The 27,076-nt window shown below is 52.3% G+C and overlaps 1 protein-coding gene across 2 annotated transcripts in view; it reads right to left on the reverse strand.

Annotated features, from left to right (window-relative positions):
• Positions 1-27,076, reverse strand: part of CDH23 (cadherin related 23) — a 223,917-nt gene that overhangs the window by 130,287 nt on the left and 66,554 nt on the right. For both annotated transcript variants that reach the window (XM_026071045.1, XM_026071044.1), the window contains exons 6-7: positions 6,533-6,727; positions 3,426-3,554 (exon numbers count right to left, since the gene is read on the reverse strand). In XM_026071045.1, coding sequence (XP_025926830.1) covers positions 3,426-3,554; positions 6,533-6,727 — 324 coding nt within the window. The remainder of the gene's footprint in view (positions 1-3,425; positions 3,555-6,532; positions 6,728-27,076) is intronic.

Here is a 27,076-nt window from a genome sequence, read left to right on the forward strand (position 1 = left end):
AATTAAAATTTGATGCAATAATCCCAAATAAGAAGGATTTTATTAGGTAATGTATACACTTTAGATTAGGTATTCTTGCCCGATACATAGATAGAGGAACACAGACATGCTGTGCACCGCAGATAAAAAGAGAGGAAGAGAGAGAGGAAGAGAGAGAGGCGCGTGGAGCAGAGGGGCCCCGCAAGCCTCAGAAACCTGCTCTCTAGATTTAAAGCTGGGATGAGATCCCTCGAGGGTATCCTAGCCTGCCGTGCCCCAGCAGCGGGGGCAAGCGTCGCTCACAAAYGCACTGCACGCTCTCGGCTCGACCTGGGCGCACGGGAGCCCGTTTTATCACAAAAACTGACTGAGCCTAGATGCCTCGTTCCCATCTGCAGAGCGATCCTGTCCCTAGCAAAGCCATTCTGCAGGGCCACAGTCGCTACTCCGCACGCGTGACTGGCTCCCTCGGGTGGCAAGGCAGAGCTGACGAGGAAGTTCTCRCTGGAGAGACTCGCCGTCAGAAAACGTGCAGGAGAAACCCAAGCTTTTCACAGCAAACCATGTGCTCGCGTCAGCAGCAGAGTTCTCCCGTGAAGGATGGGCCTCTGGGTCCGAGGCTGAGTGGTCCAGTTTGCCCCCTCCCACAGCAGCACATCTTCAGTTGTTACCACCCATAGTACTGGCCATGGTTAGCAGTTTTCCTCTTCGCTGTGACTCAGGTGGCACCTCTGTGTCTGGCAGGCTTAGCATCCACAATGTCAGAAAGGGCAACGGTGTCCACAAGTCCTTCAACGGCTTAAGAATGGTCAAAACGTCCTCAATGAATCAAGTGGAACTGGGATGTGAAGCTGTGCATCTCCCATCCCAACTGGGTACCTCACCCAGAGGGCCAGCAGCTGTTGTAGGGGGAGAGTGGCTATACATTTTTTGCCAAATCTCATGAAAGCTTAGAAAGATCTTGGGTTCACACCCACGYGGTATGGGACGGTGCAGGGAACCATGCAATTTAGTGCAAGACACCAAACCGTGTGCTGCCCAACCCGAGGAGCAAGGCAGGGTAGATAAGGGTTGAACAACAGAGATGCTCAGGAAGCACACACAGCATGATGCACTGGAGACAGCCTAAGGACTGCTGCATTTCCTGGTGTCCAAAACTGACCAAGGAGTAGCAAGTCGCAAGCCGTCACCTCAGTATTCCTCCTTTTTGAGCAATTTCTCTTTGCTAGTCTCATCATTCTTGCTAAAGGAGCTCCTAGCAGGACCTCTCGGTACAGTATCTATTCATTACTGCATCAGAATTTGTTTCRCACTCACCCACAGATCTCATAAGCATTGAGGACCGAAGCTACAAGATCTCCAAACCACAGCTAGCAGTAAAACAGTTTGGAAAGCGGAAAGAAAAGCATTCAGGAATACCGAGGTGGTACACTGAGGAGTCACCTCTGTCTGGCAGGAGCGACATAGTCAAGCTCCAACAGGAACGTGAAGATTCATGCCCTCATGGTCCTCACAGACTCCCCAYGTTGTTGCACTCACATGGCGCCCATCGCTCGCCCACTGGACCTCTCTGAACTCCCGTCTATCTTGCATCCCCAGTGATGGTGGAGAAAGCGATGGGGAAAAAAAATCAGAGTGAGCTGTACTCAGTCACACAATTCCTAGGGGTATAAAGGCAGTCTGATGGATCTGAATGCTGCCTCTCGCTTTTTTTTTTTTCCCTCCTGGTTTTGTTCCTTTATTCTAGCACAACACCTTTGGAGATGATACAGAGGGCCAAGAGAAATAAAAATCTCTAAATCTGTCAGAAGACCGTTAAGAATGTGGCTAGCACRCCTTCATTCATTTCGTATTTCAGGTTACGCAGYGATTAGTTGCTTCTTTGCCCACTGAACAGCGTACTTCCTGGGAATAATTGTTATGCATGCCGGTGTATCAACATGAAGGGACCTTTTAGCTCCAACCTTATTATATATTATTAATTTGAGAGAGATCCCCTTTCCTGGATATAAGGTCACTCCATGAAGGTGACACAGTCTATAATTTTCTATACTCATGGGGACTTCCATTTCTATAATTTCATCTTTTTTTTTTCCTTCCTTATTCACAATGATCTAAAAGCACTTTTTCTTCCTCGTGGCTCATACAGCCCACTATAGGAATACTCCTTAAACTCAAGAGCACTGGAATTCACGGAAGTAATTCATGCAGCCATTTGTTGGCCACCTTTGGGCCAGCAGACAGATAATGTGCTTTCTGATTTGCAACAGTAGGACTCAGTCCTATTGATCTGGTATACTCAAAGAGCCAGACCCTTAACTCCAAAGAGAATAAAAAGAGACCTAGACTGAGCTGAGCTGGAGTAAACCCTGCCACTGCATGAAGTGAACCATCAGACGTTTTGGATCCAATATACCAGAGACGTTGCAGCATGCACGTGCAGTATGGAAGCCTACCACACAACGATTTTAGGACAGAAGGTTTCCCATCCGTAAACAAAAATATTTATTCTATGGACAAACCTATCCAATGCACAGCTGTGCTTCGGGAAGGGTCGGGATCGCTCACGAGGACGAGCACTTGGGCTGAAGGGCTCGGGAAAGTGCTGCCTCGTGTTAAATTAGCTTCCCGAGGCAACAGGCACCTTGCTGGGAGCAGAACTAAGGGCCCCCTACCCTGCAGCTGCCCACCACGCACCCTACCTTCCTCTGGGGGAAAAAGGCACTGTTGTATTTAGAGATAGGGAGACCTTTCTGCAAACAGCAAGTTYGCTGAAAAACCGAGTTTCAGAAAGACTCAAAACGATTTGATCAATTTGGCAAAACCTGGGGGAAAACACTCAAAGGGCTGAAATGGCYGATCATTCTGGCATTTTCAAAACTGCCTTGTTTCAGAAGCGTTTAAAATTTTCTCCAACTTTTCTGTTTGAAAAGGCATGCATATGTGTTTTGTGGGGAAAAGGRGAGTGAGTGTTTGCTGAAAACAACATAAATGCCTTTTAAAATTTAAGAAGARTGCCCTGGAAAAGATTTCAGTTTGGTTTCAGGTTGTTTAGCTCTTCCTGAAGTTTCATGCCTAGCTCCCTTTTTTAAAGAAAGGGGGCAAAATATTTTGGAGTTGTTTTGAAACACCTTTTGTTTTAGAAGGAAAAAGAGTTTGTGTCTCTCTAGATGCCATTTGGACCTAGCCCTTCTCATGATTTTTCTCCCCAACCTCCTTACATCTGCACTCCAGTAGTATGGAAACAGGGCTCCTCTTTGCATACAAACGTCGGGGCAGAGCAACACAAACTGTGGATGGAAGGAAGGCTGAATATCTCTGCAAAGAGGTACCCCACCCCACCTCTGGGTACCTAGTGCTTTTTGTCCCATACCCAGCCCTTGTCCTCCCTTGGTCCCCCAGCGCAACACCACGGAGGCGCGCGAGGATGAGGCAGCAGCCCTTACCGGGGGCGAGTTCTCGTAGATGTTCGTGCTGTAGGGCAGGTTGATGAAAATGGGGTCCATGTCTTGCACGTCGGTTATGATGATTGCCAGGTTGGCCAGAGTGGACAGCGGCTTGTTTTTGTCTTGGTCCTTGAAAAACAAAGAGCAGGCAGAAAGGATTTCTATCAGAAAATCAGAAGCATTCAACTGCTCTAAGTCTCTCTCGTTTGTAGCTGGGTCAAAATCTGGGAACAGCCCAGGTAGTCACCTCTTTTTCAAGCTACCTGCTGGAGTTACTGTCCACCGTACCTCCCTCTAAGCGGAAACAAGGCATGCATTTCTCTCCATCCTTTGCCCTTTAAAATACAGTGAGCGCCGATTTACTTTTCAGCATGCTTTGGGTGGCAGAGAGGCAGCACCTTGTTCAACAAATACATCAAAATATAACCTGCCTCCTTATGCGGATATACCCTAGGGTGCCACGAGATCCAGGGGTGACTGCCAGCAGACGCTGGTACCTGCRCTCACTTTGGGGGAAGAGGAGCAGCAAGCRCAYGTCGCAGCRCAGCGTTTCCTACCCGCCRGCRCCRATGCCGCCGGGCCGCTCGTGCTCCRACGGCTGGYGKGYGACAGCCGGACGCGTTGCCTGGGCAGCGATGCTTTGGGAAAGGCTGTGAGCTTCCCCTGGCAGTGCCCTGCTACGCTACCATCAACTCTCTCRCTGGAGTCTCGTCCCATGGGTGCTTAGCAGTGGCCCTAGCGCTTGCAGCCCTTTGCTAGAGGAAGCCCCAGCTCGCTACGAGCCCGGCACAGAGCAGATAAGGCTCCGAGGGAAGGAAATAAATCTCTCTCTACCCCCTCATCAAGCACTGTGGTAAAAGGAGACCATTAGAGGTTACCGCACACTTCTGCAAAATGGTTCTGAACAGCGGCGAGGACTGATTGCCAGAAGATTAATGTTAATTTAAACTGTATTCAACAACACAGCTTGTACATTATCCTCTTAACCTGCAGGCCTCAGCATTTATGGCCTGGATGGATGCTTATTTCTGACTCGTACTCTGCTGTTATTGTTAGCAGGTTGAAGTCTTTCGTTTCTTCAGATAATGTTTTTTCCCTCCCCTTCGTCTTTTAAATTTTGGTTAAAGTAGTTACAGATAGCAGTGAAAGGCAAGCGCATTTCACGTTTCCTCATCTAGCATTTCCCATGCTGCCCTTTCCAGCGTTTTTCCATCCTCGCTGCCTGCATCCCCAGGAACAAACATCTCTTGCTGCGAGCAAATTCTCCACTGCTCTTCTCCCTGCTGCAGCCCTTGCAGCCACCCAAATTCACCATCCCCTTGTTCTCCTGCTGGACCGTGCAAGCTCCCACCAGCCCATCCAGCAGGCAAGCGGGAGGCCCCATTTGCATGCTCCCACCCCGCTCCTGCAAGGCTGGCATGACTCCCGTGGTCCTCCTCGGCTGGGATTTCCCCCGGGGTTTGTCACTGCCAGGAATCGCTACTGCCCTGCAGCCGAGCAGAGAGAGATTCCCAGAGCAGTTTCCCAGCTTGCTGCAATCAAGCCCAGCTCACRGAGACTTAACACTTAGGTCTTTGAACTCCCTGAGCTGAAAAGAGCTAGAAGCTGTGAACACATTAGGTGGCAAGTATCAGCTCTGCCCCCTTTTTAATCTTCGCTAGCATCTGCACCTGGGACAGAGGGCTAGAGGGATCAGTGGTCCAACCAAGACGGCCTTCTTATGCCCTTAAGGTAACTAAAATCAGACACAGGCACAAASGTCCAACGCTTTTTGGACCAAGACTGGAAACTGCAGTGAGATAAAGTTAACTTCAAAAGAAGTTACTGTTTCTTAGCAGTGACTGCAAGTAAGCATTGCAATGCTTACCAGGGAGGGGAGATGGTGAACTCACCACTGGAGCATTTAAAATAAAATGAGATGTCTTTCACAAAAGATTAGCTTCTGGGAAAAACTTCACAGCGCTGCATACGTAAGGGCTGGGCAGGACGGCGGAGGCGTTTGCCTCTGGCCTGGCAGCCTGCGAATGCCCAGGCTCCGCGGCCGCGGAGAGCGAGAGAAGCACTGCCCAGCACTCCACGTCCTTATGACATTTGTGGCTCTGCGTCAAGGCAGCGACTGTGATTAAATCACACGCTTCAGGAGCTCTAGCCAGCTGCCTGGGGGGTCCAGGAAGGATTTTTTTCCCCCCCTTCTGAATGCACAGTTGGTTGGATGTATCGCAGGGCTGAATCTCACCTTCCTCTGTTGCACCTGAGATAGGAAGGAGCTTGCATGGTGCACGTCATTCACACACTTCACGTCAAGCTGTCACTGGCTCTGACACCAGGAAAGAAGTGTCCCCTCCAGAGCGGGGCACGAATCTGCCGTCACGGTCCCCTGGGCACACCCGTCCCAGTGGTCCCCTCCCAGCACAGTGGTACTGACTGTAACGAGGGTCTCGGTGTCTCCTCCTCTCTGCTCATGATCCATCCAGTTTTTAACGCTTGAGGTCTGAACTGCTTTTGTCCAGCTAGACTCAGGGGGTTCAACACAGGTGAATCCACCCACAACGAGCCATGATACACAGGGGATGAGACCAGAGGATTTAATGGTCTCTCCTGGCCTTAGGTGCCATGGCAAATCCATGCTTTTCAGTGAAATTAGCTGACAGGCACCCCAGGGCCCGTAAGCAAAGCCTCTCCTCTACTGGCTTTCTTGGGTAAGGGAGCTGCTTGCCCGCACGTATGAGATGCTGTTGGAGAAGCACTGTTGTGCTCCATACGGTGATCTGAAACTGTGCAGGCACCCTATTGCAATAATACCTTTCTGAGCAAAAAATGCTCAAAGCCGCTCTGGGTGCTGGCGGCAGTTACCATCGATGCTCTGCACCGTGAGCCGTGAGACCRCAACTACTCCCGACCGCCTACATCAGCGCCCGTTCCCACTGCCCCTTTGGCGGCAGCAACAAAACCCACTCTGAAACGGGATGCTATTTTGCAATTTGCAGGAAAGCTGATTGTCCCCGAAAAGACAAAAGTGGAGCAACAAAACAAGTAAACAGCACCTCCTTCCTCCCTGCGCTCCTCCAAGAAAACGCCTCTGCTGCAGCAGACAGGGTAAGACTCACCGTTGCATTCACCTGGAGCTGATAAGCCTGCGTCACTTCGTAGTCCAGTTCCCGTATCACCGACACGATGCCACGGCCGCTGTCTATGGCAAAGAAACTGGAAGGAGGCTGGAAGGAGTAAAGCACGCTGCCTCCGGCCCCCTGGTCTGGGTCCGTGGCGTTCACTATGAAAATCGGAGTGCCCACTGGTGTGTTCTGGAAATAAAAAAATATATATATATCAGTAACATTTTGCACCAGCCTATTTTCCCATCAAAAGCACAGCAGCAATTTCCTTTGCCACCAAAGCCAATATATAGAGACCCAAGAACTTCAGTCCTGTATTTTTAGGATGTTTATAAGTTATACAGTTGTTTTCTTTATTACAGTATTGCAGCAGCTATAATAGCTTTTACACACTTATAATAATAGTCATACAGTCGTGGTCAAGATGGCACGCTATCACAAACCCTTATTTTCCCAGACACTCACAACTTTCCAGAAAAATTACTCTTCGCAGAAACTTGTTTTCTGCCCAAAGGCACTTTTATTTTCAACGCTGATTCACTCTCCTTTTCCACCATATGGCATTAAATATAAAAGAGCATCCCAAAAAATGCATTAAATGCAACATTAAAAGTAGAACTTTACAGAAAATTCAAAGTTATAGTTTCCACAGCAACTGTAACCTGGCCCAATTAACGCAGGCATTAACAGTTAAATTGTCATAAATCTGTAACTAATCTACATGCATAAAATATGCAGCTGAGAGCACAAAATCAGCAATGGCAAATGCAGTTTGGCACTTCTTATTGTTTAACTTCACAGCGGGGAGAACAATTATCCATTTTTGGTGGAACAGCTGCATGTTCCTATGCAAATCTTAACTGCATATTCTTGTCTCTGTAAAGGCAGAGGCAAAAGCACAGACCACAAGCGAAAAGGCTTTGCGGGGGGCCCGAGCTGCAGGTACACGCAGATCACGACAGCCAGCTCAGCTGGACCAGCACACACGTCTATAATACCTTCGTAGGTGTAGTAAGGGTCGACGTAGGGCGAAAACTTGGAAGTGAGACAGCAAATGTCAGAGGCTGGTTATGACCAGCTGGGATAATACGGATTATTTCTGCCAACTCCTTCCAAAGCCTCTCCCTTTCATTGTTGCTTCGTTCCTATTAAATTATTGCTCCTCGGCCCAAGGGGAAGGATCACGAGCTGCTGATTTAAGCGAGCCTCAACGATACGCGGTGTTGCACGTGAGCAGCAACCTGCATTCACCACGGGTGACGGGATTTGCTAGGAGCGTGGCCGGACACCAGAGGGAACTCGGGACGCTCCCATCTGCGAGCACGGGCCCGTCCCAAACGAGCAGTGCGCGCTCACGGTGCGTTTGTCCACTCGCCCCGTGCATCCCTGACGCCTCCTCCCCGGCATCAGATGTGCCGCTGCGGTGCGGGACCTTCTGCCGTGCAAGCTAGCCTCAGGCTGCAACAAAACTCTGCTTTTCTTTCCTCTGTGTTATTTTGAGGTGTAAGAGGTTGCAGTTCCCATCCAGATTTTTCACTTGCCCTCTTTTTCCCCCCTCTAAATCAGGATACTAAAGAAAGCCTTGCAGGGCATGGCCGGAGGAGGATTATTTGTTAAAGCACCTTCAGATTTTTTTTTTGCATCCTGCAATCACAAAAGCTTGAAAGGTACGGCTAGCATCCCTTCTGGGCTTCCCACGTCCCCGGGGCCACCCCCCCGGGTGCAGCCGGCCTCGGGGCTTCCCCGCGCCCTGCCTGCACCTCCCAGCGTCCCGGGCTGCCCTTCGCGACGCTGCCGCCACGCTTCGCGCCCCCGGCTCGCCGGGGCATCRCCCCTCCGCCAGCTCCCTGCCTTCCCTCCTCCCGCCGAGCCGAGCCCTGCCGGTACCAGCGCGGGGACACGGGGCACTACAAATTAACTGTTAACAGGGGGGGAAAGGAGAGGCGGCGGCCGCGCAGACGCGGGGTTGCGCTGCTGAGGCCTGGGTGATATCATCCCCAGGAGGAATGATATTCATAAGGATCAACGAATGATGAATACGTTTCCTCTTCTTTTTTAAGTGCCCCAGCCACTCCTTTTAACATGCAAATCYGCTCCGGGCAGCGGCGATCACGGGGCCGGGCAGCTGGCTGGCTGGGGAAGAGCAGAGTTTGATTTCCCGGGCATTGCATTTCACACAATAGCCCAAAAGCAGGCTTTGAAGGGAGCCCACTTCCCAGGCCAAGGCAGCGGTGCCCTTCCAGAGGAGAGCCGCGCGCAGGGACACGGAGGTCGCGAGTCGCGGTCCCGCCAGCGCCCACGCTCCGGCTTGCCTTGAGGGAGCAGGGCGCTGGCGGAGGTMGGATGGGAGCTCGAGGCCTCGAAGGCAATAGGAGGCGCGTACCAGGAGCCTGGAGCAGACCCGCACCGTGGTTCTTCCACCTCCTTGCTCAAAGCTGGGCTGACGCACGGCACCAGGCTGCTACGTGACCACGCGGGGTCAAGACTTGCCGTTAGGTGAAGTCTCAACCATCCCATGATCTTGTATGCTGACTGCCAGGACCTTACTCCCCGTGGGAGCAAACTACGCCAGCGGGCTTCGCTTTGCAATCAGGGCCGYGGGAAGCGCCTGGGAAGGGCAAGGAAAAGGGCCGATGGGAAGCACCCTCACTGATTCACATCCGTGGTTTGGCAGAACCAGCAGGAATACGCGAACGGATACGGGAACAGCTACCAAAGACACGGCCATGAAGTGAGCTTGGCTGCCCTGATGCTTCCACACAAAAAATTCCAGCGAGGCAAAACTGGTTGTGGGACACACACGCACACACACACACACACACTGCATCGACGGTCCTCTACAAAAGGAGGTCTCCTTCGCAGCCCTCATGCCCAAGCTCGGACACAGTCAGCGCTTGAAAGAATTTAAGATCATCTGTCTTAAAAAGCATGTCTTTAAAATCCCTTTGCCATTTTTGGGTCAAACAGGCTCGAGATATTCCACAGCAGGAGGCCGACGACGTCTTATCCCTCCAAAGACGCGGCCCATCATTTAAACAAAGGAGCCAAACAGCTGTGCAAACCCATCCGGCCGGCTTTTGCGTTTGATCATAAGTAACAGGCAGCGGGCACAGCCCAGGGAGGGCGCAACTGGCCAGCAGTGCCCCAGGGCTGCTCGGGAAGGAGATCATTGCTGCATTTTGAGCGTTTTGGCCCATTTATAGGGCTCTCCTGCCCCTCCCCAGCAGAGTTAACCCCGGCTTAGCTCACCAAAATGCAAAAATGTCAAATTTCACCYGTCCCATTGGGAAGATATGAAATGCAGACGGCAAACGGATGCTTGTTGCAAACATAGGTAAGTTTTCTACCCGMGTTTGATTTTATTTTTTTCATTTTTAAAGCTTTTGACTTTCTCCAGCAGCCAGTGACGAAGTTCAACTCCCTACAGAAAAAGAACGGGTGACAAAATTGTGCCGTATCATTAAATCTTTGTTATGATGCCAGCAGATGTGAGATAAAAATAAACACGCAGACAGATGCCTCCYGCAGAGTAGGAGGAGGGCGCGTGGGAGCGGGACCCGCTGCCGACCCACCTCCAGCCCCCGTCCTTCATCTGACGGCCCCCAGGAACAGCTCCAGCACCCAAGCTCCCCCCGWGGAGGCTGGCACCTAAGGGGCTCCGCCGCGCTGGTGACCCCGCCGCGCTGTCACCGCCAGCCACCGCTAAATAAATACACCGCACGCAACTATGCAAGGCACCACAAAGACCGAATCAAAAGCAGCAAGGCGCACGAGCCCGACTCCCGAGCCATCAGGAGACTACGCCGTTGCAACGAACCACCAATAGCAAAGGTAGACTTGGGTCAAAATAAGGAATGAACAAACCCAGAATCACTGTCCGTGCCCTAGCCAGGTCAAACCCTAAAGGATGTCTCTGCACCAGGAGGCAGCAAAGGAGAGACCGAGACCCTACCTCTCCTACGCCAGCGATGACCAGAGACGAGGGAATAAATGTCTTCAGGTGACCAGGAATGAGTTGTGTTTCCATCAGAGAAGCTCTGGAGGAGAGGAGGAGAAGCTGGCCAAACGCAGGTACAGGGTGAGCATGGCCCATCACGGCAATGTCTCCACAGAAGGCCGTGCTGTATAGAGCACCTCAGACACAAAAGCCTGCACAGAAGGGCGGCCAGTGCTGAAAGAAGGTGCTACCGGAARAGGGCCCTTTTAAAATATTTATGCCACAGTATCTAGACACAGCAATGGCCTTTAATATCTTATTTTGAAGCCTGTTACAAAATGCATTAGTAAAAAAATTCCTGACAGGCGCTACTCTGACAAGACACAGCAACATAAGGCAGATGACCACAGGTACGAGACACCTTTAAACACACGCTGCGACGCCAGCTGAATTACAGGGCTGCGACCAAACAGATTACACGCGCAGAGAGCTATGGCACAGGGCACCCTACAAACGTCAGCACCCGAATCTCTCTCATCTGGGACCAAACGTTCCCTGGGGGCTGCAGAAATGCCCGTGGCCAGCTTGACCGCGGTTAACGTTTGCGTTCTGAAGCATCGCTTATGCTGAGCCTGCAGACAAATGGGTGCAGCAGCGCCGGGACAGACCTAGTTTAGGTGACCCGTCCCGGATGCAGGCAAGAGCATGCAATACTCTCTTTTCCATAAAGGAAAGCAAATAAAAAGATCTTCACGGGAAAACGTTCTAAGTGTAGCTCAGCTATTGCCATCAAGATCAACAGTCCAAGACAACGGGATAGTCTAAACACAGCATGGTAATAAGCCAGCAACTGTCCATGGGAAGCACTCCCAAATAAAGGTCAACTCAGCGGGTCAGTTTTTTTTTTAAGACCTATACAAACCCATGTGAACCAACTCTTCTTTCACACAGGGCTAAAATTAAGAGACTCTTCCACAGTAAAGCTGGTGTCGGCGCAGCTTCCCCAGGCCTATGGCACCTGCTGCAGCAAAGCTCCAAGAGCGCATGAAAACCTGAGGTTGCCAGACAGCAGCTAACCCCGCTAACGGAGCGGATTCGCACGGCACAAAGCCATTTCACGGGCCACAAGCTGCCAACACCCAGAACGRGACTCGATCCGTCAGTCTTGGCCAACTGCCCCGACACCGGGTGTCCTCCGGGCAAAGGGCAGAGAGAGGGAATATGTGCTGCTGGCTTTTTTACGGCAGGGTCAGAGGTTGATAGAAGGTGAGAGATGAAGCGGAAGAGATTTGGGAGGCAGTTTCTCCACCATTCCCTCCCTTACACAGATCCACTTTTTCAACCTRGGGACAGACTGTCACAAATTTTGGTGGGACACTACAAGTCCAGGGTGCTGAAAGCATGCTGAGATCCTGAGCAGACCCCCCTGCCCTCGCTCCCTTTCCTTGCATATGCAGACACACACTCCATGAACCCTTTAATTAAACAAGCAGAAAGCTACGAGAAAGAAACGGGGACCATCAGCCTGAGACAGGCACATTGCACCAACTGCAATTTTGCAAGCTTACCCCCATTTCCGCACGCACCGCAACCCTCATCTTAAAGCTGTCCTTCAGCCTGGCAGCTCACCTAACCCCCACTACACCGACAGCAGCAGGCTGCATCCTTATTCTGCAGCCACCAAAGACCAGACGGAAACCCCAAAAGGAGAGACCGTGTCCCAGACCACGGCAGTCTCTGGGAACAGCCTGGGTTTATTCGAGGTAGGTCTCTCCGGACCCCTGAGCCTGCTCTCCGTCTCTGGCCCGTGCAGGACCTCCATACGACCTCCCGGGGCAAAGTCACCCAGCAGGGGCCCAGCAGAAGCTGGCAGCAGTGATTAGGATGCGAAYGCACACATGCTGTACCCATGCAAATAATGTGTGGRAGCGGCAGGCAATCTGGCCAAACAGCTGTCTGAAGGTCGAGGGAATGAGAGGAGGTGATACAAGCGGCCTGGTGGGCACACAGCGACGGGCGCGAGGGTTAGAGCRGCAGGCAGCTTACCAAGCAGCCCGCGCTCTGATCTCCCCCCAGACGGCCTCCTAACAGCCTCAAAACCGTCTCGCCAGCCATATATAGGGTCTACGCTTTCCTCCGTGCTGCCCCTGCATCAAGAYGGGAGCTGACCACTGCCATTAGGAGATGCTTCACTGGCTCGCTCTCATCTTATGCCTCAGGTCAACATATTACTCTTAAATCATTCCCTGCCACTGTTTCTAGCTGCTCTTTTTCATCTCCCCTTGTCTCACCACGGGGCAGATTAAAGGCGCTTGGAGCTCTGCTCCCCCCAGCTCCCTCCTGGAAGCCAGACTAGGGCTCTGGCGCGTGTGCCAGCTCTGAAGGCTCATGCAGATGCGTGTGGACTTCCAATCCCTTTATTCTTTATTACACTTTTAATCACGCTTATTAATTGCATTAGAGCCAAGCAATTTCCAATTTCAAAATTTGATTTTAAAAACTGATCATTTTCTTTTTTTTTTGTTCGGTGGAAATTCACCCCACCTTTCAATCAGCTCTAGTTAATATGTACCGCTTGTTGCTATCTCGGTTAAGYGACCTCCCTCATTATCGGGTGACACTGGCAAACGGCCACCACAGAGCTATAATTCAATTGAGGGGCTTTTGAGAACGTTATAAACACAGCTGGAATGGATGCAGTACCAGAACCCGTGCCTGAATTACGGGCTGGATACCAGCGCGYGGAGCTGAGAGCGGTTGCGCAAAGCAGATACGGCCCCGCTCGACACATGATGTTAGCAAGATGGGCACCAGGAAYGAGCAAGCCTCCAGGGCAGTTCAACACGCTGGAGGATGGACTGCTTGTGCCCATCCGCCGGTGGGGACCACCACTTGTGACATCCCGGTCGGAGCGACCACCAGGCTGGCTGGCTGCAAGATCTCTCTTAGTTACGGATTAACCCACTGCCCCAGGCGTGGGAGAGTGGTTAAAGCCAGCTCCTCCACACTTGCATCTCCATTTCTTTTCTGGATGTCTTGGGCGGCAAGCTAAGGAGACAAGAGAGGGTAGAGGAAGGAGGTGATAATAATGAAACACAGAAGCCCACAACATTTCTCTTGTTTATAACTTCCTAGTTGGCTCTGGCCGCTGTCCCTTCCAGGCAGCAATGTGATAAGCGGGACCCGTCACATCGCTGCTCTCCACTCCAGGGAGCAACCAAGTTRCTGCAAGGCTCAGCACTCATCCCGAATGGATTTAAACTTTAACAAGAAAACGAGGAGAGGGAAGAGYACTGTTTGGCAGAGCCTTAATTTGCAGCTTCCGAGGAGAAGGGGGCGCCTGACCCAGACTGCAGCAAGTGCTTGCTCCATCCGGCACAGCCCGGGAAAGCTGGGAAACGGCAGYGCTCCTCCCAGGGACACGCAGAGATGGGAGCGTGTCAGCTGTGCAACAGCATGGGCAAGGCCTGACATCCAAGAAACCGACAAAAAGCCACCAGCATTGGTGAAGCACCACGAGAAACAGAGGAAACACAACCGCACGTGGCCAAATAGGAAACAACAAGCTACGCGCYGGCTTTCCAAAGGCCAACCCTGCCCCCACTGCTACCGGTTATTTAAGCAGACAATCAGCTCTGCCTGTCAAAATGCCTTTCCCTCGACAGCCCCAATTTCGGAGGAACTTGAGATATTATACCACACACCGGGTTTCAGCCTGCTGCCCCCAGATCTCAGGAGACCACGAGCTACTTCTAACGGCTCCGCAAGAAGTAATGAAGAGGAGCAAATCTAACACCAGCGGGCTTCAATTCGCTATTCAGGGGAAGCTCTTGGGAGCACTTCCACCAGCCAAAAAAGCCACCGGCACAGACTGTTATCAACATACATCTACGGGACTGTAAACTTGTAAGTGCAGAGGTACAAGCCAACAGGTCAGAGAAACCCACGTGGAGCAGCTTTGCATTTTGTCTCAAAAACAGAGGTGGGGCGAGCGCTGGTGGAGAGAAAGCAGGCCACCTCTGCATTTGCAGCCAAACTGTATCAAAAATAAGCTTTCAAAAAGGTTTTGACCCATTCTTTTAAGATGCTTATGGTGTGTATATGTACATCCGCATGGGGATGTAACAAATTCAAAAGTATTTCAGGCTTGTCAAAACACGGCATTGCAGTCGCATTCAATTTTTTCTTCCTTTTTCCTTAGGGATATATTTAAAAGGAAAAATATATCTTCCAGAAATTATATCAAATGGGCAATGGTGGAAGGGAGGGTTCTTCTGCAAAAGGCGCAGCTCTGCACCAGYCCTTCCAGCCTGGCACCACCACGAGTGCTCCTCACTGGTGACAATCCCCAGGAAGCTCTGCCTGACAGCCCAGGGCACGTCCAGCCTGGAAACGCTCCTCGCCCAGCCCTAGAAGCCTCCTTCTGGCCAGCTGCAAGCAAGCAGAGCGTCAGCAGCGACATTTGCTGCCCAGCAACACCCGCCTGGAATTTCTTTGCCCATAAGTAACCAGGAGTGACTCCAAATTACCACCACGCAGAGACGCAAACCAGGAGGAGATTCCCAATCAAATTAAGTCGCTTGGGGTGAAAGTTAGAGTAAACTGTGCATTAAAAAAATGTAAAAAAGGGAAAGTATATCAACCTCAACAAAAGGCAATAAAAGGGTGCAAGGACAAACTCACAGCCAGGAGGACAATACGGAGGAGCTTTAAAGCTTCCCCAGGGGGAAATAGCAGAATTGTCAATAACATCGCAAGAAAGGTAAAAATGTTTAGTCAGTATTTCTGTTCYGTATTTGGGGGAAAAAAAGGACAGATGACACAGGAAACCCCATTTAGACCAACAGTGGTATCCTGCAGAACTGAGCAGCCCTTTCAGCGAGATGTTTTGATAAGCAGGTCTGTAAGCTCCTGCGCAAGAGTTTTAAAGGAGAAGTCCAAGGAACTTGCTAGACCATTTCTGACGATTTTCAGTAACCCTTCAAACACCAAGGAGTGGCAGTGGACTGGACAGAGCAACTAACATGGCCTCGGTATTTCTTCAAAGTGAGCAACATTTGACCTGTCAACCTGCCACCAGTTCCAGGCAAAATAATGAAATTCTCAGCGCAGCTCTTGGCTAATGGGGAACTAAAGGAAAGAAGCACCATCGACGCCTACTAGCAGGACTGATAGAAAAACAGGTGCTGCTGAATTCCCTCTCTTGTCTTTCTAGCAGTGAACCATACTGGTTGATAAGGGTGGCAGAGTCAAAGTAACGCGGGTGCTCGGGACGAGGATGGCCAAGGGCTGGAACAGCCCAGTAACCAACAGACCCTACACTCAGCACCGGCGACAAATCTCGCGGAAATCCGCGGGCGGCCCAGGCGCCTGCCGTTCACGACGGATGGTGCCGAGTCGGAGCAGAGCCAAGAGGACAGCTGAGGTTCAGGGAGGTTTGCCTTCTGGCGGATAACGCCAGGCTCGTCTGCTCATCTTCTCAAAGCCAAGGGCAGGGAGGAAGGAGGTGATGGCGCCCTGTAAAAGCTCTGCAGGGAAAACAACGGTTCTCCTTTCTACCCGGAAAAGCGCAACAAGACCTAAAGGCTGAGGCTAGAAGAACCCAGTTTAGCAACGAGATGTTTTTACCAGTGGGGACAATCAAAGCTGAAGCAACGTACTGGGGGCTGTGGTGGATTTCCCACCGCTGATAACTCTTTGCAGCAGGACCGGGTGCCCTTGTAAAGCTGCTGCTCTGTTTCAAACAGGAACAAATTCAGGGAAGTCCTAGGGCCAGGACTTCGCAGGAGGTCAGAACATGATGGGACAGACCCATCAGCTTTCAAATGCGTTAACATGGCCGAGCAAACGCAACTTGGCTAACTCGCTGGCTCCTAAGCTGAAGCCTGCTGGAGAAGCCGTGGTTTTCCCCCTTCCCTGCCCCTTAACCAGCTCCAGCCTTCGAGGACCCGGGCAGGGATGGGGCAAGGGCTGGGAAGCAGCCCGTGCTCCCCTTCTGGGCTGCTAGTACGTCGGTCCCAATTCAGGACGCGGCAGATGGGAACCCAGGATGGCCTAATGAGACATCGCAAAGTCGGAGACAAATGCCGCGAATGTGAAAAGCTGTCACTCAGAAAGCTCCCGGCTTCCCGCCGCCGATCCGCTCCCCCTTGCCCTGCGAGCGCRGCGGGGAGCCGCCGGCTTAGGGGGGCTCTGGCCGCGATCTCACCGCGGGAGCGCCCCGACACGCGCGCCACTCACATGGGCACGGGGAGCCGCTCTTTTCCTCCGCTTCTGCCTCCRGGTTTTGCTTTCCAGTCATGTCACAACAGCTTTAGCTCACTCGGGCATCCACGTGCGCGCGACCCCCTCCCCGCGGTGGGACACGCGGCTCGGGCAAAGACAGAGCCACCAAAGCCGGGCTCTGCTTCAGCGGCCGACCGCTGAGACAACCGGCTCGCCGAGGGGTGGGTGTCCGGCCACGCCGTGCCTGGCGGGGCCGGGGGCATCCCGTCTGGGGTCAGGCTCCGCGCAGGTCTAAAAGGTGAAAAAACAAACCATGTCTTCCAGTTTGGAAGAGGGCTTCGGGAGCCGTCCCGAGGGCATGCCCAGCACACGGCCCCCGAGCGCCTCCCAGTTCAATCCTGCCAGCGACGGAGCGAAGGGACCAGGCGGGTCCAGGTGGACCGTTTCCAGCCCATTTGTGCTTTCAGAAAGAATATCCRCATCCTCCACCGACCTTTGGGACCCCTGAGAGAGGGTGCTGGGAGCCACGGGCACACGCCTGCCCTGAGCTGGCACCGGGACCCAGCGCTCGACCCGCTGGGATCACCGGGAGAGGCAGCTCCCGCGCGGGGACACAGGGACGCAGGGGCAGCCCGGACCCACAGCGCCGGGGCGGATTCCCCACGGTCCCTCCCTGGCCACCAGAGCCCACAAGCCACCTCGAGCCGCTGGCACGCTTTCCTGCTACCAGCCAAGGTACGCCGTGGGGCGAGAGAAGAAATCCCTCTTCCGATTTCTGCTCTAAAGTGCTGCCGTAAGCTGGACAGATCCTGTCTTTTTTACGTCCCATTTTATTTGCCATTGCCGCTAACACCGGCGAAAACTTTCACTTTATAAAAACGGGGCAGGGAAAAGGTCATTAAAAATAAAGCAGGTTAAGTTAATGCCCAAGCCTTCAAGCTCTGGCCTGGCCATAAGGGAGGACTCGAGGGTCGCAGGCGAGACGACTGCGTGTTATAACCAACAGCTCCATTTTGCCTCCTTCCTGCTCCCCTCCGCCCGGGCTGTCAGAGCCTGTTCTCACGCAAAACAGCAACGGGGCTCGCCTCCATCCCGAGGGAGCACCCCACAAAATTGCAAGTGCGTGGCACCGCCGGCCTYGACCAGCAGAAAGGCCCCAGCTGGCACCGAAGCACCCTCGCAGGCAGCAGAAGGGGCCTTCGGTGGCGCCCGAGACCCCCGGCGCGGCGCCCGCCCTGCCCTGCCTCCGGGCGAGGCGGTAACCGGCGGCGCTCTCGACGCYGTCACCGGTTCACCTGGGCAGCCCTCGCTGCGACACGCCGGGTAGCGCGCGCGCGCGTGTGCACGCAAAGCCGGCATCCCCACGGAAGCCCGTAGGGCGACGCTCCCGCTTGCAAATGGCTTTCATTAGGCAGAGCGTTAATACAATGAATTACAAATGAAAGCCTAATGATAGGACACTGGCAGTGTTACTTCTCCCCGATATTAATTGGGTGACACTTTATTTTAATGGTACATTAATTAATGCAGAATATCAACGGAAGTCCACGACACCCGCATTAATACAAATGAATTCATTACCATCGGTGTTATTACAAGAAATGACAAATAAATCTGTAACAGTGGGGCCCTTCAAATAATAGCCACGAATCATTAGGTATCGCGTTCATTTGTACGGCGTACTGCAAACACACGCACGCRCTCTGCGGATGCTTATCGAGTGCCGGCTTGCTCTCCGGAGCAGCCAGGTGCCGTTGCCCTTGTCCGGAGCCACCTGCCCTTTCTCCCTCGCACACCTTTGAGGAGGAGCCAGTTGCCAGCCCAGCCGGCTACGGAGAACCCGGGATTTATTTTACTGTTTGCTTATCCCCTGTTAGGTGGGTAGAAAAGCCAAAACCGCCTTTCGCGCCAGCAAAGAACAGCACAGCGCGGCTCACTTCTGACCATAGGTGGAGCAAGTCATTTGTCCTCAGCACAGTAGGAAAAAAAAATATATATATATATATATATCCCTTTGAGGTCTGGGATTTGTAAGTCCCAAAGACGCATCAAAAAAACTCCCGCGCGAGCCTCTGCAGCAGCCGGGGAGCAGGTATCATTCACGACGCGAGCGCAAGCAAAATCCATACAACTGTGCTGATTCAAAAAACTATCTCCCCGTCTTCCTCTGGACAGCTTTATTACCAAAGGAAGGATCGATAACGGTTCAGCTCGGGTCTCCTCAGCGGGCATCGCTGTGGCTGAAACGCTCGTGTTAGAAACGGCAAACCGCAGCCCGAAGCGTTTCCTGCAAGCCGCGACCCGGCTCCCCGCAGAGCCTCCAACGGCGGGTGTAACCCCCGCCTGGGACCCAGCACCCCCGTTTGCCAGCTTGCTGCATCCCACAATCTCTGTGCYGCGGGCACAGACAGAACGAGCAGTTACCAACCTGCGACAAAAATCACATGCATGGAATATTTTCTAAAATGCAATACATGAGGATTTACTGACTTGCCCTCGACTGTTAGAGCAGGAGAAAGCAGCCCAAGAGCCGCAACGTGCTAGCTGCGATACACAATAAACACGGCGAGCGTCGCGACCCAAAGGAGGAAGAGGAGGGAATGAAAGCGCTGAGCCTCCYAGTTTACCAGGCGCTCTCCCAGTGCCCCAGCGTAAGCGGTGGGAGTCTCGCAAGAGCAGAACGGCACAACGGAGGATCGCACAAAAAGCAACCCCCCCTGAAGAAGCAGAGCAGGAAAGGAAAGCCCCCAAGGCTGCAGCTTCACGGAGGAGCAAAAGTAAGAGGACCTAAGGCTAGTTCCTCCCGTCAGCCAAATTTGAACTCTGCCTTGCCTGCAGGCAAGTGACCCCAATTTTTTTTTCTTCTTCTTCTATTTGCCCTGGGCAGCAACGTGCCCTTCAGGCTGCGATTAAAATTGAGTGGCGATAAAGCCCTCCGAATCATTCAAACCTCGGGGTAGCTTGTRTGGCTTGTTGTGTTTTTGTTTAATCCAGGCTGGGATCTTGCACGCCAGCTTGGATAACCGTGTTCACGCCGCTTTATTTCCCTGTCTAGCAGGATTCCTACTGCAAAAGGATTTCCCCGAGGACTCGCATCGCTGACTTGCACACCTCGGGCAAGCAGGGGAGCAATGTTTCGGAATTCCCTTCATTCGCTCCAGCCCCAAAAAACTTCAGCTCAGGGCAGCATCTGTGGTGGGAAACAGGCACAAATCCAGCTTACTCCTCCCGGACCCTGCCTGAGCAGCAAGGTTAATCCCGTTCCTTTCACAGGGGTCCCTTTGGCTCACCTCTTCCCCCGGCTTCGCCCCCGTTCACAGCTGCAAGAAGGTAGCTAAAGCTGAGGCTGCAGCAAGGCAGTGGATGCAGCGTGAGAAACGCAGGGTACGTGCAGGGCTGGTGACCCTTTTTGATAACAAACTGCCACAAACATCCCATTTCCAAAGGCCGTTTTGGAAACCTCTGCTTATCCGGCGGGCCCACGAGAGGACTCATGATGGAGGAGGCGCAGATGCATTCCCACGCTCAAAATACCAACCTCCTCTTCAAGCCCCGGCCCTCCTTGTTTTCCCCCCTCTTCTTCCTTAAACCTCACACCCCAACAAGCAAAGCAAAAAYGCCTAGAAACGCCAGGAAGGGCTGAGGCCCCCGCGCACACTTGCAAAGACCACCCAGGCAAATAGGCTCAAGTTCGGGCAAGCCACAGCAGAGGCCGGAAGGAGCCACCGCAGACGCTTCCCCCCGAGCACCTCCCGCGCCTCTGCCCCGCTCTCTGCACGTCGGGACGTAGCGGGACGTGCCTCTAACGCCAGCGGCGAGCAGCGAGACGGGGCCGTGCCAGCCCAGCCACCGACTTCTAGCTCATCCTATCCCTTCCCAGACCCGGGCTGGGGGCAGAAACTCCTGCCTAGACCCCTCAGCCACCTCTGCATCTCTTCCAACGCTACCGTAAAAGACCACGAAAGACCTTTCTGGGCAGACACCCCCCTGCCAGGGGAAGGGCTGAGGCATGGGGCCGCGAGCTCGTCACCCCTCGCCAGTCGCTCTCCGGAGGAGCACGAGGCAGTCGCTGCGYGAGGCTTTTTGCCTCCATGCCAAACGAGGGGGGAAACCAAGGGCTGCTGCCCCCAGACACCAAGCCCTGGGCATGCTCGGGTAAGCTGCCGCATCTTCCCCGCTGCTGCCTGCCGGCTTTTATCCTCCGACGTCCCAAGACCCAGCCCTATTCCCCCGCTTCGCCTTCTCCCCGCTTGCAGCTCTCTCTGCAGGAGCTCGGACCGGCCGTCCCAGCCCGATGACTGCTCTGCAATCAGGCCCGGGCGAGGAAGCAGGGCACTYGACTTCTCAGAAGAATTTGGGTTTCGAACGGTGGCAGAAACCTTCATCCCCGCCGCAGAGTCGCCAAAGGACCCATTTTTGCAACACAGACAGCAACCAACCCGCCTTATTTTGGAGCTGTTTTGAAAAGGGGACAAAGCAATCAAGTGATGACGCCAATTGTGTCAAGTGCTTTTTTAAAAAAAAATACCAAGCGTTTTCTTTAATAGCGCTCAAGGGTTTTGCGTTCTTTTTTTTTGTTGTTGCTGTTTGCCTGTTTTGTTTTGTTTTAAAAGGGTCCCAACCGCTGACACCCCTGAAGATGGGAATATCACGAGAACGGCGGCAATTCAATCTTAGAGCCTTGCCACAGCACCTCCTGCGGGGATAATACGCCAGTAAAAGGCCTGCAAAACACTGCCTTGGAAAGGGTGTTTCAGGAAGAGATCTTTACGCTAAAGAGCAAGAAAAAGGGGAAATGGAAGAGGAGAACAAGGACGAAGGGAAACCTGCATTTTGGCCCTTTTCTARAAATACAGCGACAGCTCTCTCCTGCCCTTTCTCACGTCATTACATCTTTTTTTCAACCCCCCGCGAAGCTCCCAGTTCTGCCAGGGTCCTGGCCACGTCTAAGGCAATCGCGCAGCTTAAACCTTTGGCATTACTTTAAAAAAATAAAATAAAACGCTCCCGCAAAGTTTAACTAACTGCCGCTGGCGGCAGCTAAYGACCGTTTCCCCGAGCGCCGGCGTCCCGCCGGGAGAATCGGACCGAAGCCTCGTCGTGTCGACCGGGGCTGCGGCCGAGGGCCAGGCTCATTTGCCGAGGCCGGGAAAAACCGGCGGCGCGGCAGGCAATCGCTGATTGCGGCAGCTCTCCCTCCCTCTGATTAGAGCTGATGGGTCTGCTTTTACTCCGGCCCCTCCAGACCAGACCCTCTTGTTATTAYGGGTCTGGTTTTCTTGAAAGGTTTGTTTTTTTGACTGCTTTTTCAGTTCAGCTAGCGAGCTTATTTTTCGCTTGGGCTCTTTCCTACCCTGTCTGGATGCGCTGATGGATTTCGGCGCTTGCCAGAATTCAGCAAAACCAGGCTCGCCGGGTAGTATTAACTTCTAACCCCCGTGTAAAAATAGCTGCAATAAAGCAGAGTGAATAATATAAGCTTCACCTAATGTAACTTTGATTAAAAAGTGCTGCCCTCTTCATCATTCCTCAGCGGTAACTCCGGAGAAACAACAGGAGTTCGTCCTTGCGGAGATCCAAAAAGCCCGGCGGGTTCGGGGAGAAAAGAGCCCGGCACGACACGGGCAGGCGCCCCGCTGCCACCGTCCAAAATAAGAGCGCTGCAGAGAGGGCAGGAGCAGGGGTATTTTGCAAAACGAGCAGGAGCTTGGGCCCAGGGCAGAGAAGGATCGGCATTTCCCTCGGAAGACCTTCCTTCAGCAGCRAGATCTCCATGTATTTAATTATTCTGCCCTTCACTCCCGGTGCCGGCAGAGTGTGGAAGGAGCTGTTTTGTTAGAGTATGCAGGAGGAGGCAGAAAAGGTTTTAATTTCACGCCTTGCACCAGGCGCCGCAATTTTGGACACTGTTTGTTATCTGACTTCTGGCCCTATCTCTGGTCCCCGCGCTCCCGAGGCAGCCTCGGCCAGTTGCCTTTTTAATTTATTCTCTGCTAGGATGGGGATTCTGCTCAAGTGAGAGACCTCAGCGGCCAGGCGTGCCGGTTTAATAACAAAATGCCCCCGGGTCTGGAAGCGGGACTTTGTGCCAGGTTAAGTACAGCTCCTGGTCCTCCCGGGGGCTGCGATTGCCAGGTCACAGCACGCAGGGCTGAAGGCAGCCCCACTGCCCTAACTCACCGCCGCCTCCCGCCTTCCTCCCCCCGGAAGGAAAAGGCAGCAGGCCCTAACCGAGCCGCTTCCCAAATTCTCCCTTTCTCCCCCAAACTCATGAATTGTTACCCTCAATCCAAAGAGCCGTCTTCTCCCGCRGACAAGAGGAGGGACAGCTCGCAACCACTGCCTCGACACCCTTACCACCATCAAAGCTACCGCTCAAAGGCCTGAGGCTGAACCTTTTTTGGTCTGTGTTTTGGGGTTACCTCCTCAGGCACACCGGCTCTGGCACAAAAGCCCTCTGAAGCCTACGTCTGCAGGCTTTTGCTCTCCTGGGTGACTCCGGGGACCTAGAAATGTCAGCACAAACATGCTTTTCATTTTTAAAAGGCATTTTCAGCCCTTTTCCTTGTAGTTCCGAGTGGAAACATAAACCCATCATGCAGACTGAAAGGGAGTCTGTCATTTTTTCCCACAACACCGCCAGGCTGCGAGTGTCCCAGCTCCACCACTCCCGAAAAGACATGCAAAGGTGACAAGGTGGGGTGACCCCCTGGCACGGGAGGCACCAGCTTAACCGCCTCATGTAGACACATCTGAAGACCTGCACGGATTTTGGTCTGYGTTATGGTGCACTCTGAGCTTTCTCCCACCAGGACCACAGTTTGCTTGGACGACTGTGCCTGGCTTTGCTTGAGACCTATCTATGAGAGGTCAGGGCAGACCCAGGTGGGCGCCATTCAGTCATCCCCCCGCAGAGGACCAGCGATGACCAGCAAGTTCCCTCCATTTAGAGGGCAGGTTTGAGGAAACTGCCAATCCTTTGCACAGCATCATGGCTAAAAATCTCCTACATTTTCAGCATGAGTCGGGGGTAAGGCACAAAGTCTCRTTCAGGTTGGAGAGCCATTGCCTTGTGTTGGACAAGCACCTTCCACACCACAGCAAAGAGAAGAAAAACCATGACACTGACCCCAGATGATTGCCCCAAGTGAAGCTCTCCCCAGAGTTTTTCTTCTGTAAAACTTCTTCCCAAACCCCAAGCCTCTCTCTCTCTCTTTTATTCCCTCCCCACTGCGGTTTGTCAATACGGAGTTTAGATCTCCGGCAAAGGACTCGGGATGAAAGAAATCAGAGTAGGTAATTGCTGCGTGAAAATGACAGCGCAGCGATTTAGACAGACAAAAATGGACCGCAGAATGCCAAGAGGCAGCCAACAGTGGAGAATCAATACCTCCCCAGAGGGGGGATTATTAGGGAGAGAAAGGGGCTTGAAAGATCCATAAGTGCCTGATRACTGACTATTTCCAAACAACTGTCCGCTGAATGAGAATTGCCTCCAGAGCCGTGCCCGAGCCCTCCCCGTGTTGCTTGCAGCCCGAGTGAAAACTCTAGCCCCAGGATGCTGGCACGTCCCTGCAAGGAGCTGCAAAGCTGGGCAGCGAAACCCAGCCGGCCTCATCCCTACCACATGCTCCGCATCCTCCCAGCAGAGTCTGGGGAGGAGAGGCAGCAGCACCTCAGCTGGAAAGCACCCTGGGAAACCCTTCCCCAAGCCCGTGAGAAAGCAAGAGGGATTATGGTGTGGGCCGACAGAAAAATACCCCCAAGTGGCAGTTCCACCTCCAGCTGATCCAACCAGATCCAGTGCCCTCTCTACCCTCTCTTCTTGGATCTCCACCACAAAACAGTACTGGTTGTGAAAGCCCTGGCAGCAGGGATATGCGTACAATTTTGAAGGCACTCAAATCAAAATCATCCTCATAATCTATGTTGGGCAAATCCAGAATCTGAAAACACTCTTTTCAGCCCATGGAAAAACAAATGCACATGTACAAAAAACCTCTCAAGACTTTGAGCAAAGACTCAAGACACCACTATGAAAAGGGAGCTCTTCTCATGCTGGGGGTGCACCAAGCTCGAGCTGTGGAAGGTACCAGCAAAGGACTTCAGGGACAGGCAGAAGTCCAATCCTTTGGCGATGCATCACTTGCTCCAAGGTATGACACTTCTCCAAGGTGAGATCCCCTACTTGTTCCATCTAAATCAGGCTCTTGCATTTTGGCCTGCATGCTGGCATTTGTCTCAGAATTGCATCACGAAGAGGCAACAAGGGAAAATGTTGTTTGACAATTCTCTTGTTTGTGTCAGCATACCCAAAGCATCCCTAACAAGTCACTAACAAGTCTGACCTGTCAATTCTGCTTGTTTCAAAAGATGCAGTCATATTCCACCAGCCCCTTTTAAATGGCAATTTGCACGTCCTGCTCAAATTCTCCAAGCCATAGCCACACACAAGGAACATCCTACAGAGCCTTCTACATCCCCAGAAAACCACAAATACCTGTTTTTCACCTCCTCCCATAAAGCCACATGGAGCCACCAGGATCTTTTCCAACACCATCAAGAGAGGACCAGTTCTGCTTTCAGCCCCAGCAGAGTCCCTGTGCCCCACTCAAGGCATTTCCCTCCTGCTCCCCAGGGACAGGAGGGCCTTTGCTGGGCTGCCACACACTGCAAAGACACACACACGCAATTCACGCCTCGCCAAAGTACCCCCGTTACCACACCACGGTTCTGCTCCCTTGCACCTCACGTATCCCAGTGAAGAGTACCAAAGAGAAAAAAACACACAGCCTTCGCAACTGCCACGGACAGCATTAAAACAATAGCATCAAAACACACCTTTACAACAAATACTAAAATGCATTGACATATCCTAGCAACTAAGACGACAACATAGGACAAGAACCTTGCCTTGCTTTTCGCAGCACGGCCGGTGCACACCTTCAAAGACATCTGCAGGATCGGTCTTCGGGAAGATGCAAACCGATGCAGCTCCATCTGCAGATCAGCCCTCCGAACACTACGGGACCTAATTTTTGAAAAGCCGAAATGCCCAGAGCCATGCTTTCTGTTGAGCGCAGATTTTGTGCATCCGGCAGTCCTATGCCAAAAGCGCACTTCCGAAAACACAAGCCGTGAGTTGCTTGCAGTCGCCTAAGGGAAACTAATGCTCAGCTTAGCACTAAGTATGTTCAAAATACAGAAGTCCCCCCCCCCGGATGAAAGAGGCTAGGAGACCCAGGAGCCTCATTTGCTCAGGGAATATTCTCCTCACTCAGCTGATTTAGCCAGAGAGTCTCACAGCCAATTGCTCAGTACACATCTGGATAAGAAAAAAAGAGTTAAAGCCAGTACAGCTATCTTCTCTATGACCATACAGCAGCTCCAGTGCATGTGCATCTTTCCCCCCCCCCAAAAAAATCATTTTTCAAAGATGAAAACACAAATAAACTCTTCTTTTAGGAGGGGAGAGGAGGGAGATTATCACAGTGGAAGCAAGAGAGGGGTGGAAGGATGCTAAAAGAGCAACCTTTGAAGTGCCAAGGGCCAAAAAAGCAAGGGTTTCTCTAGGGACAGTCTGGACAAATTGTTTCTTTCAAAGGAAAGTAAAAAGACCTGTTATAACCCTGGTTTTACATCATTTGGCTCATCAGCCTAGACAAGAGTCTTACTGCAGGAAAATAGCAACGCATGAGACAGGATGCTCTCCAAAACTAGGAGACACACGGCTTCCTGCCAGCAGAGTTGTCTTGTATTACTGTTTATTTTCTATTAAATGTGTAAASGAAGAACAAAAAATGAGCTTTGTTTTATTGAAAGTGCTGTTTGCACCACTTTAGTCAGGCAAGGGAAGGAGGGCTGGTTGTGCTTTTAAGACAGACCCTACGACGTGAGAACACAGGCACTGTAGCTAAATAGAAAGAGGAGATGTAGTGGCCACAGTCGGAGCGATCATGTTTTCTGTAGGATCTAACTGTCCTCTCTGCTCCTGCCTAGTCTGCAGATACAGGAAAGGACCTGATTGTACATAGAAGAGCAGCTCACATTGCTTTATTTAAAATGATAACTTAGACAACAAGAAAAATAGGMCTATCCTGAGTCCACATACCTTCACCATGATTTTGAAAGCATGCACACATATGCGCCTTCAAATAAAAAAAACAACCAATGAGTAGGAACGGTAAAGAAGCCCAGCAAACTGGAAGAGCTCAGCTACTCCCAAGGTCCCATCCTTCCCCCCAAAGCCTGGATAATATGCAGTGAATGAATCCTCAGCATCAACAGATGTGGGCTATTCGGGGCCAAAAAGAACGAATGCCAGAGCTGGAACGGCATAACAGCAGCAGCCAAATCACTGCAGCAACGTCAGTTCT

The sequence above is a fragment of the Apteryx rowi genome, unplaced genomic scaffold (assembly GCF_003343035.1).
Source record: "Apteryx rowi isolate R43461 unplaced genomic scaffold, aptRow1 scaffold_320, whole genome shotgun sequence".
In the NCBI taxonomy this organism is placed as follows: Eukaryota; Metazoa; Chordata; class Aves; order Apterygiformes; family Apterygidae; genus Apteryx; species Apteryx rowi.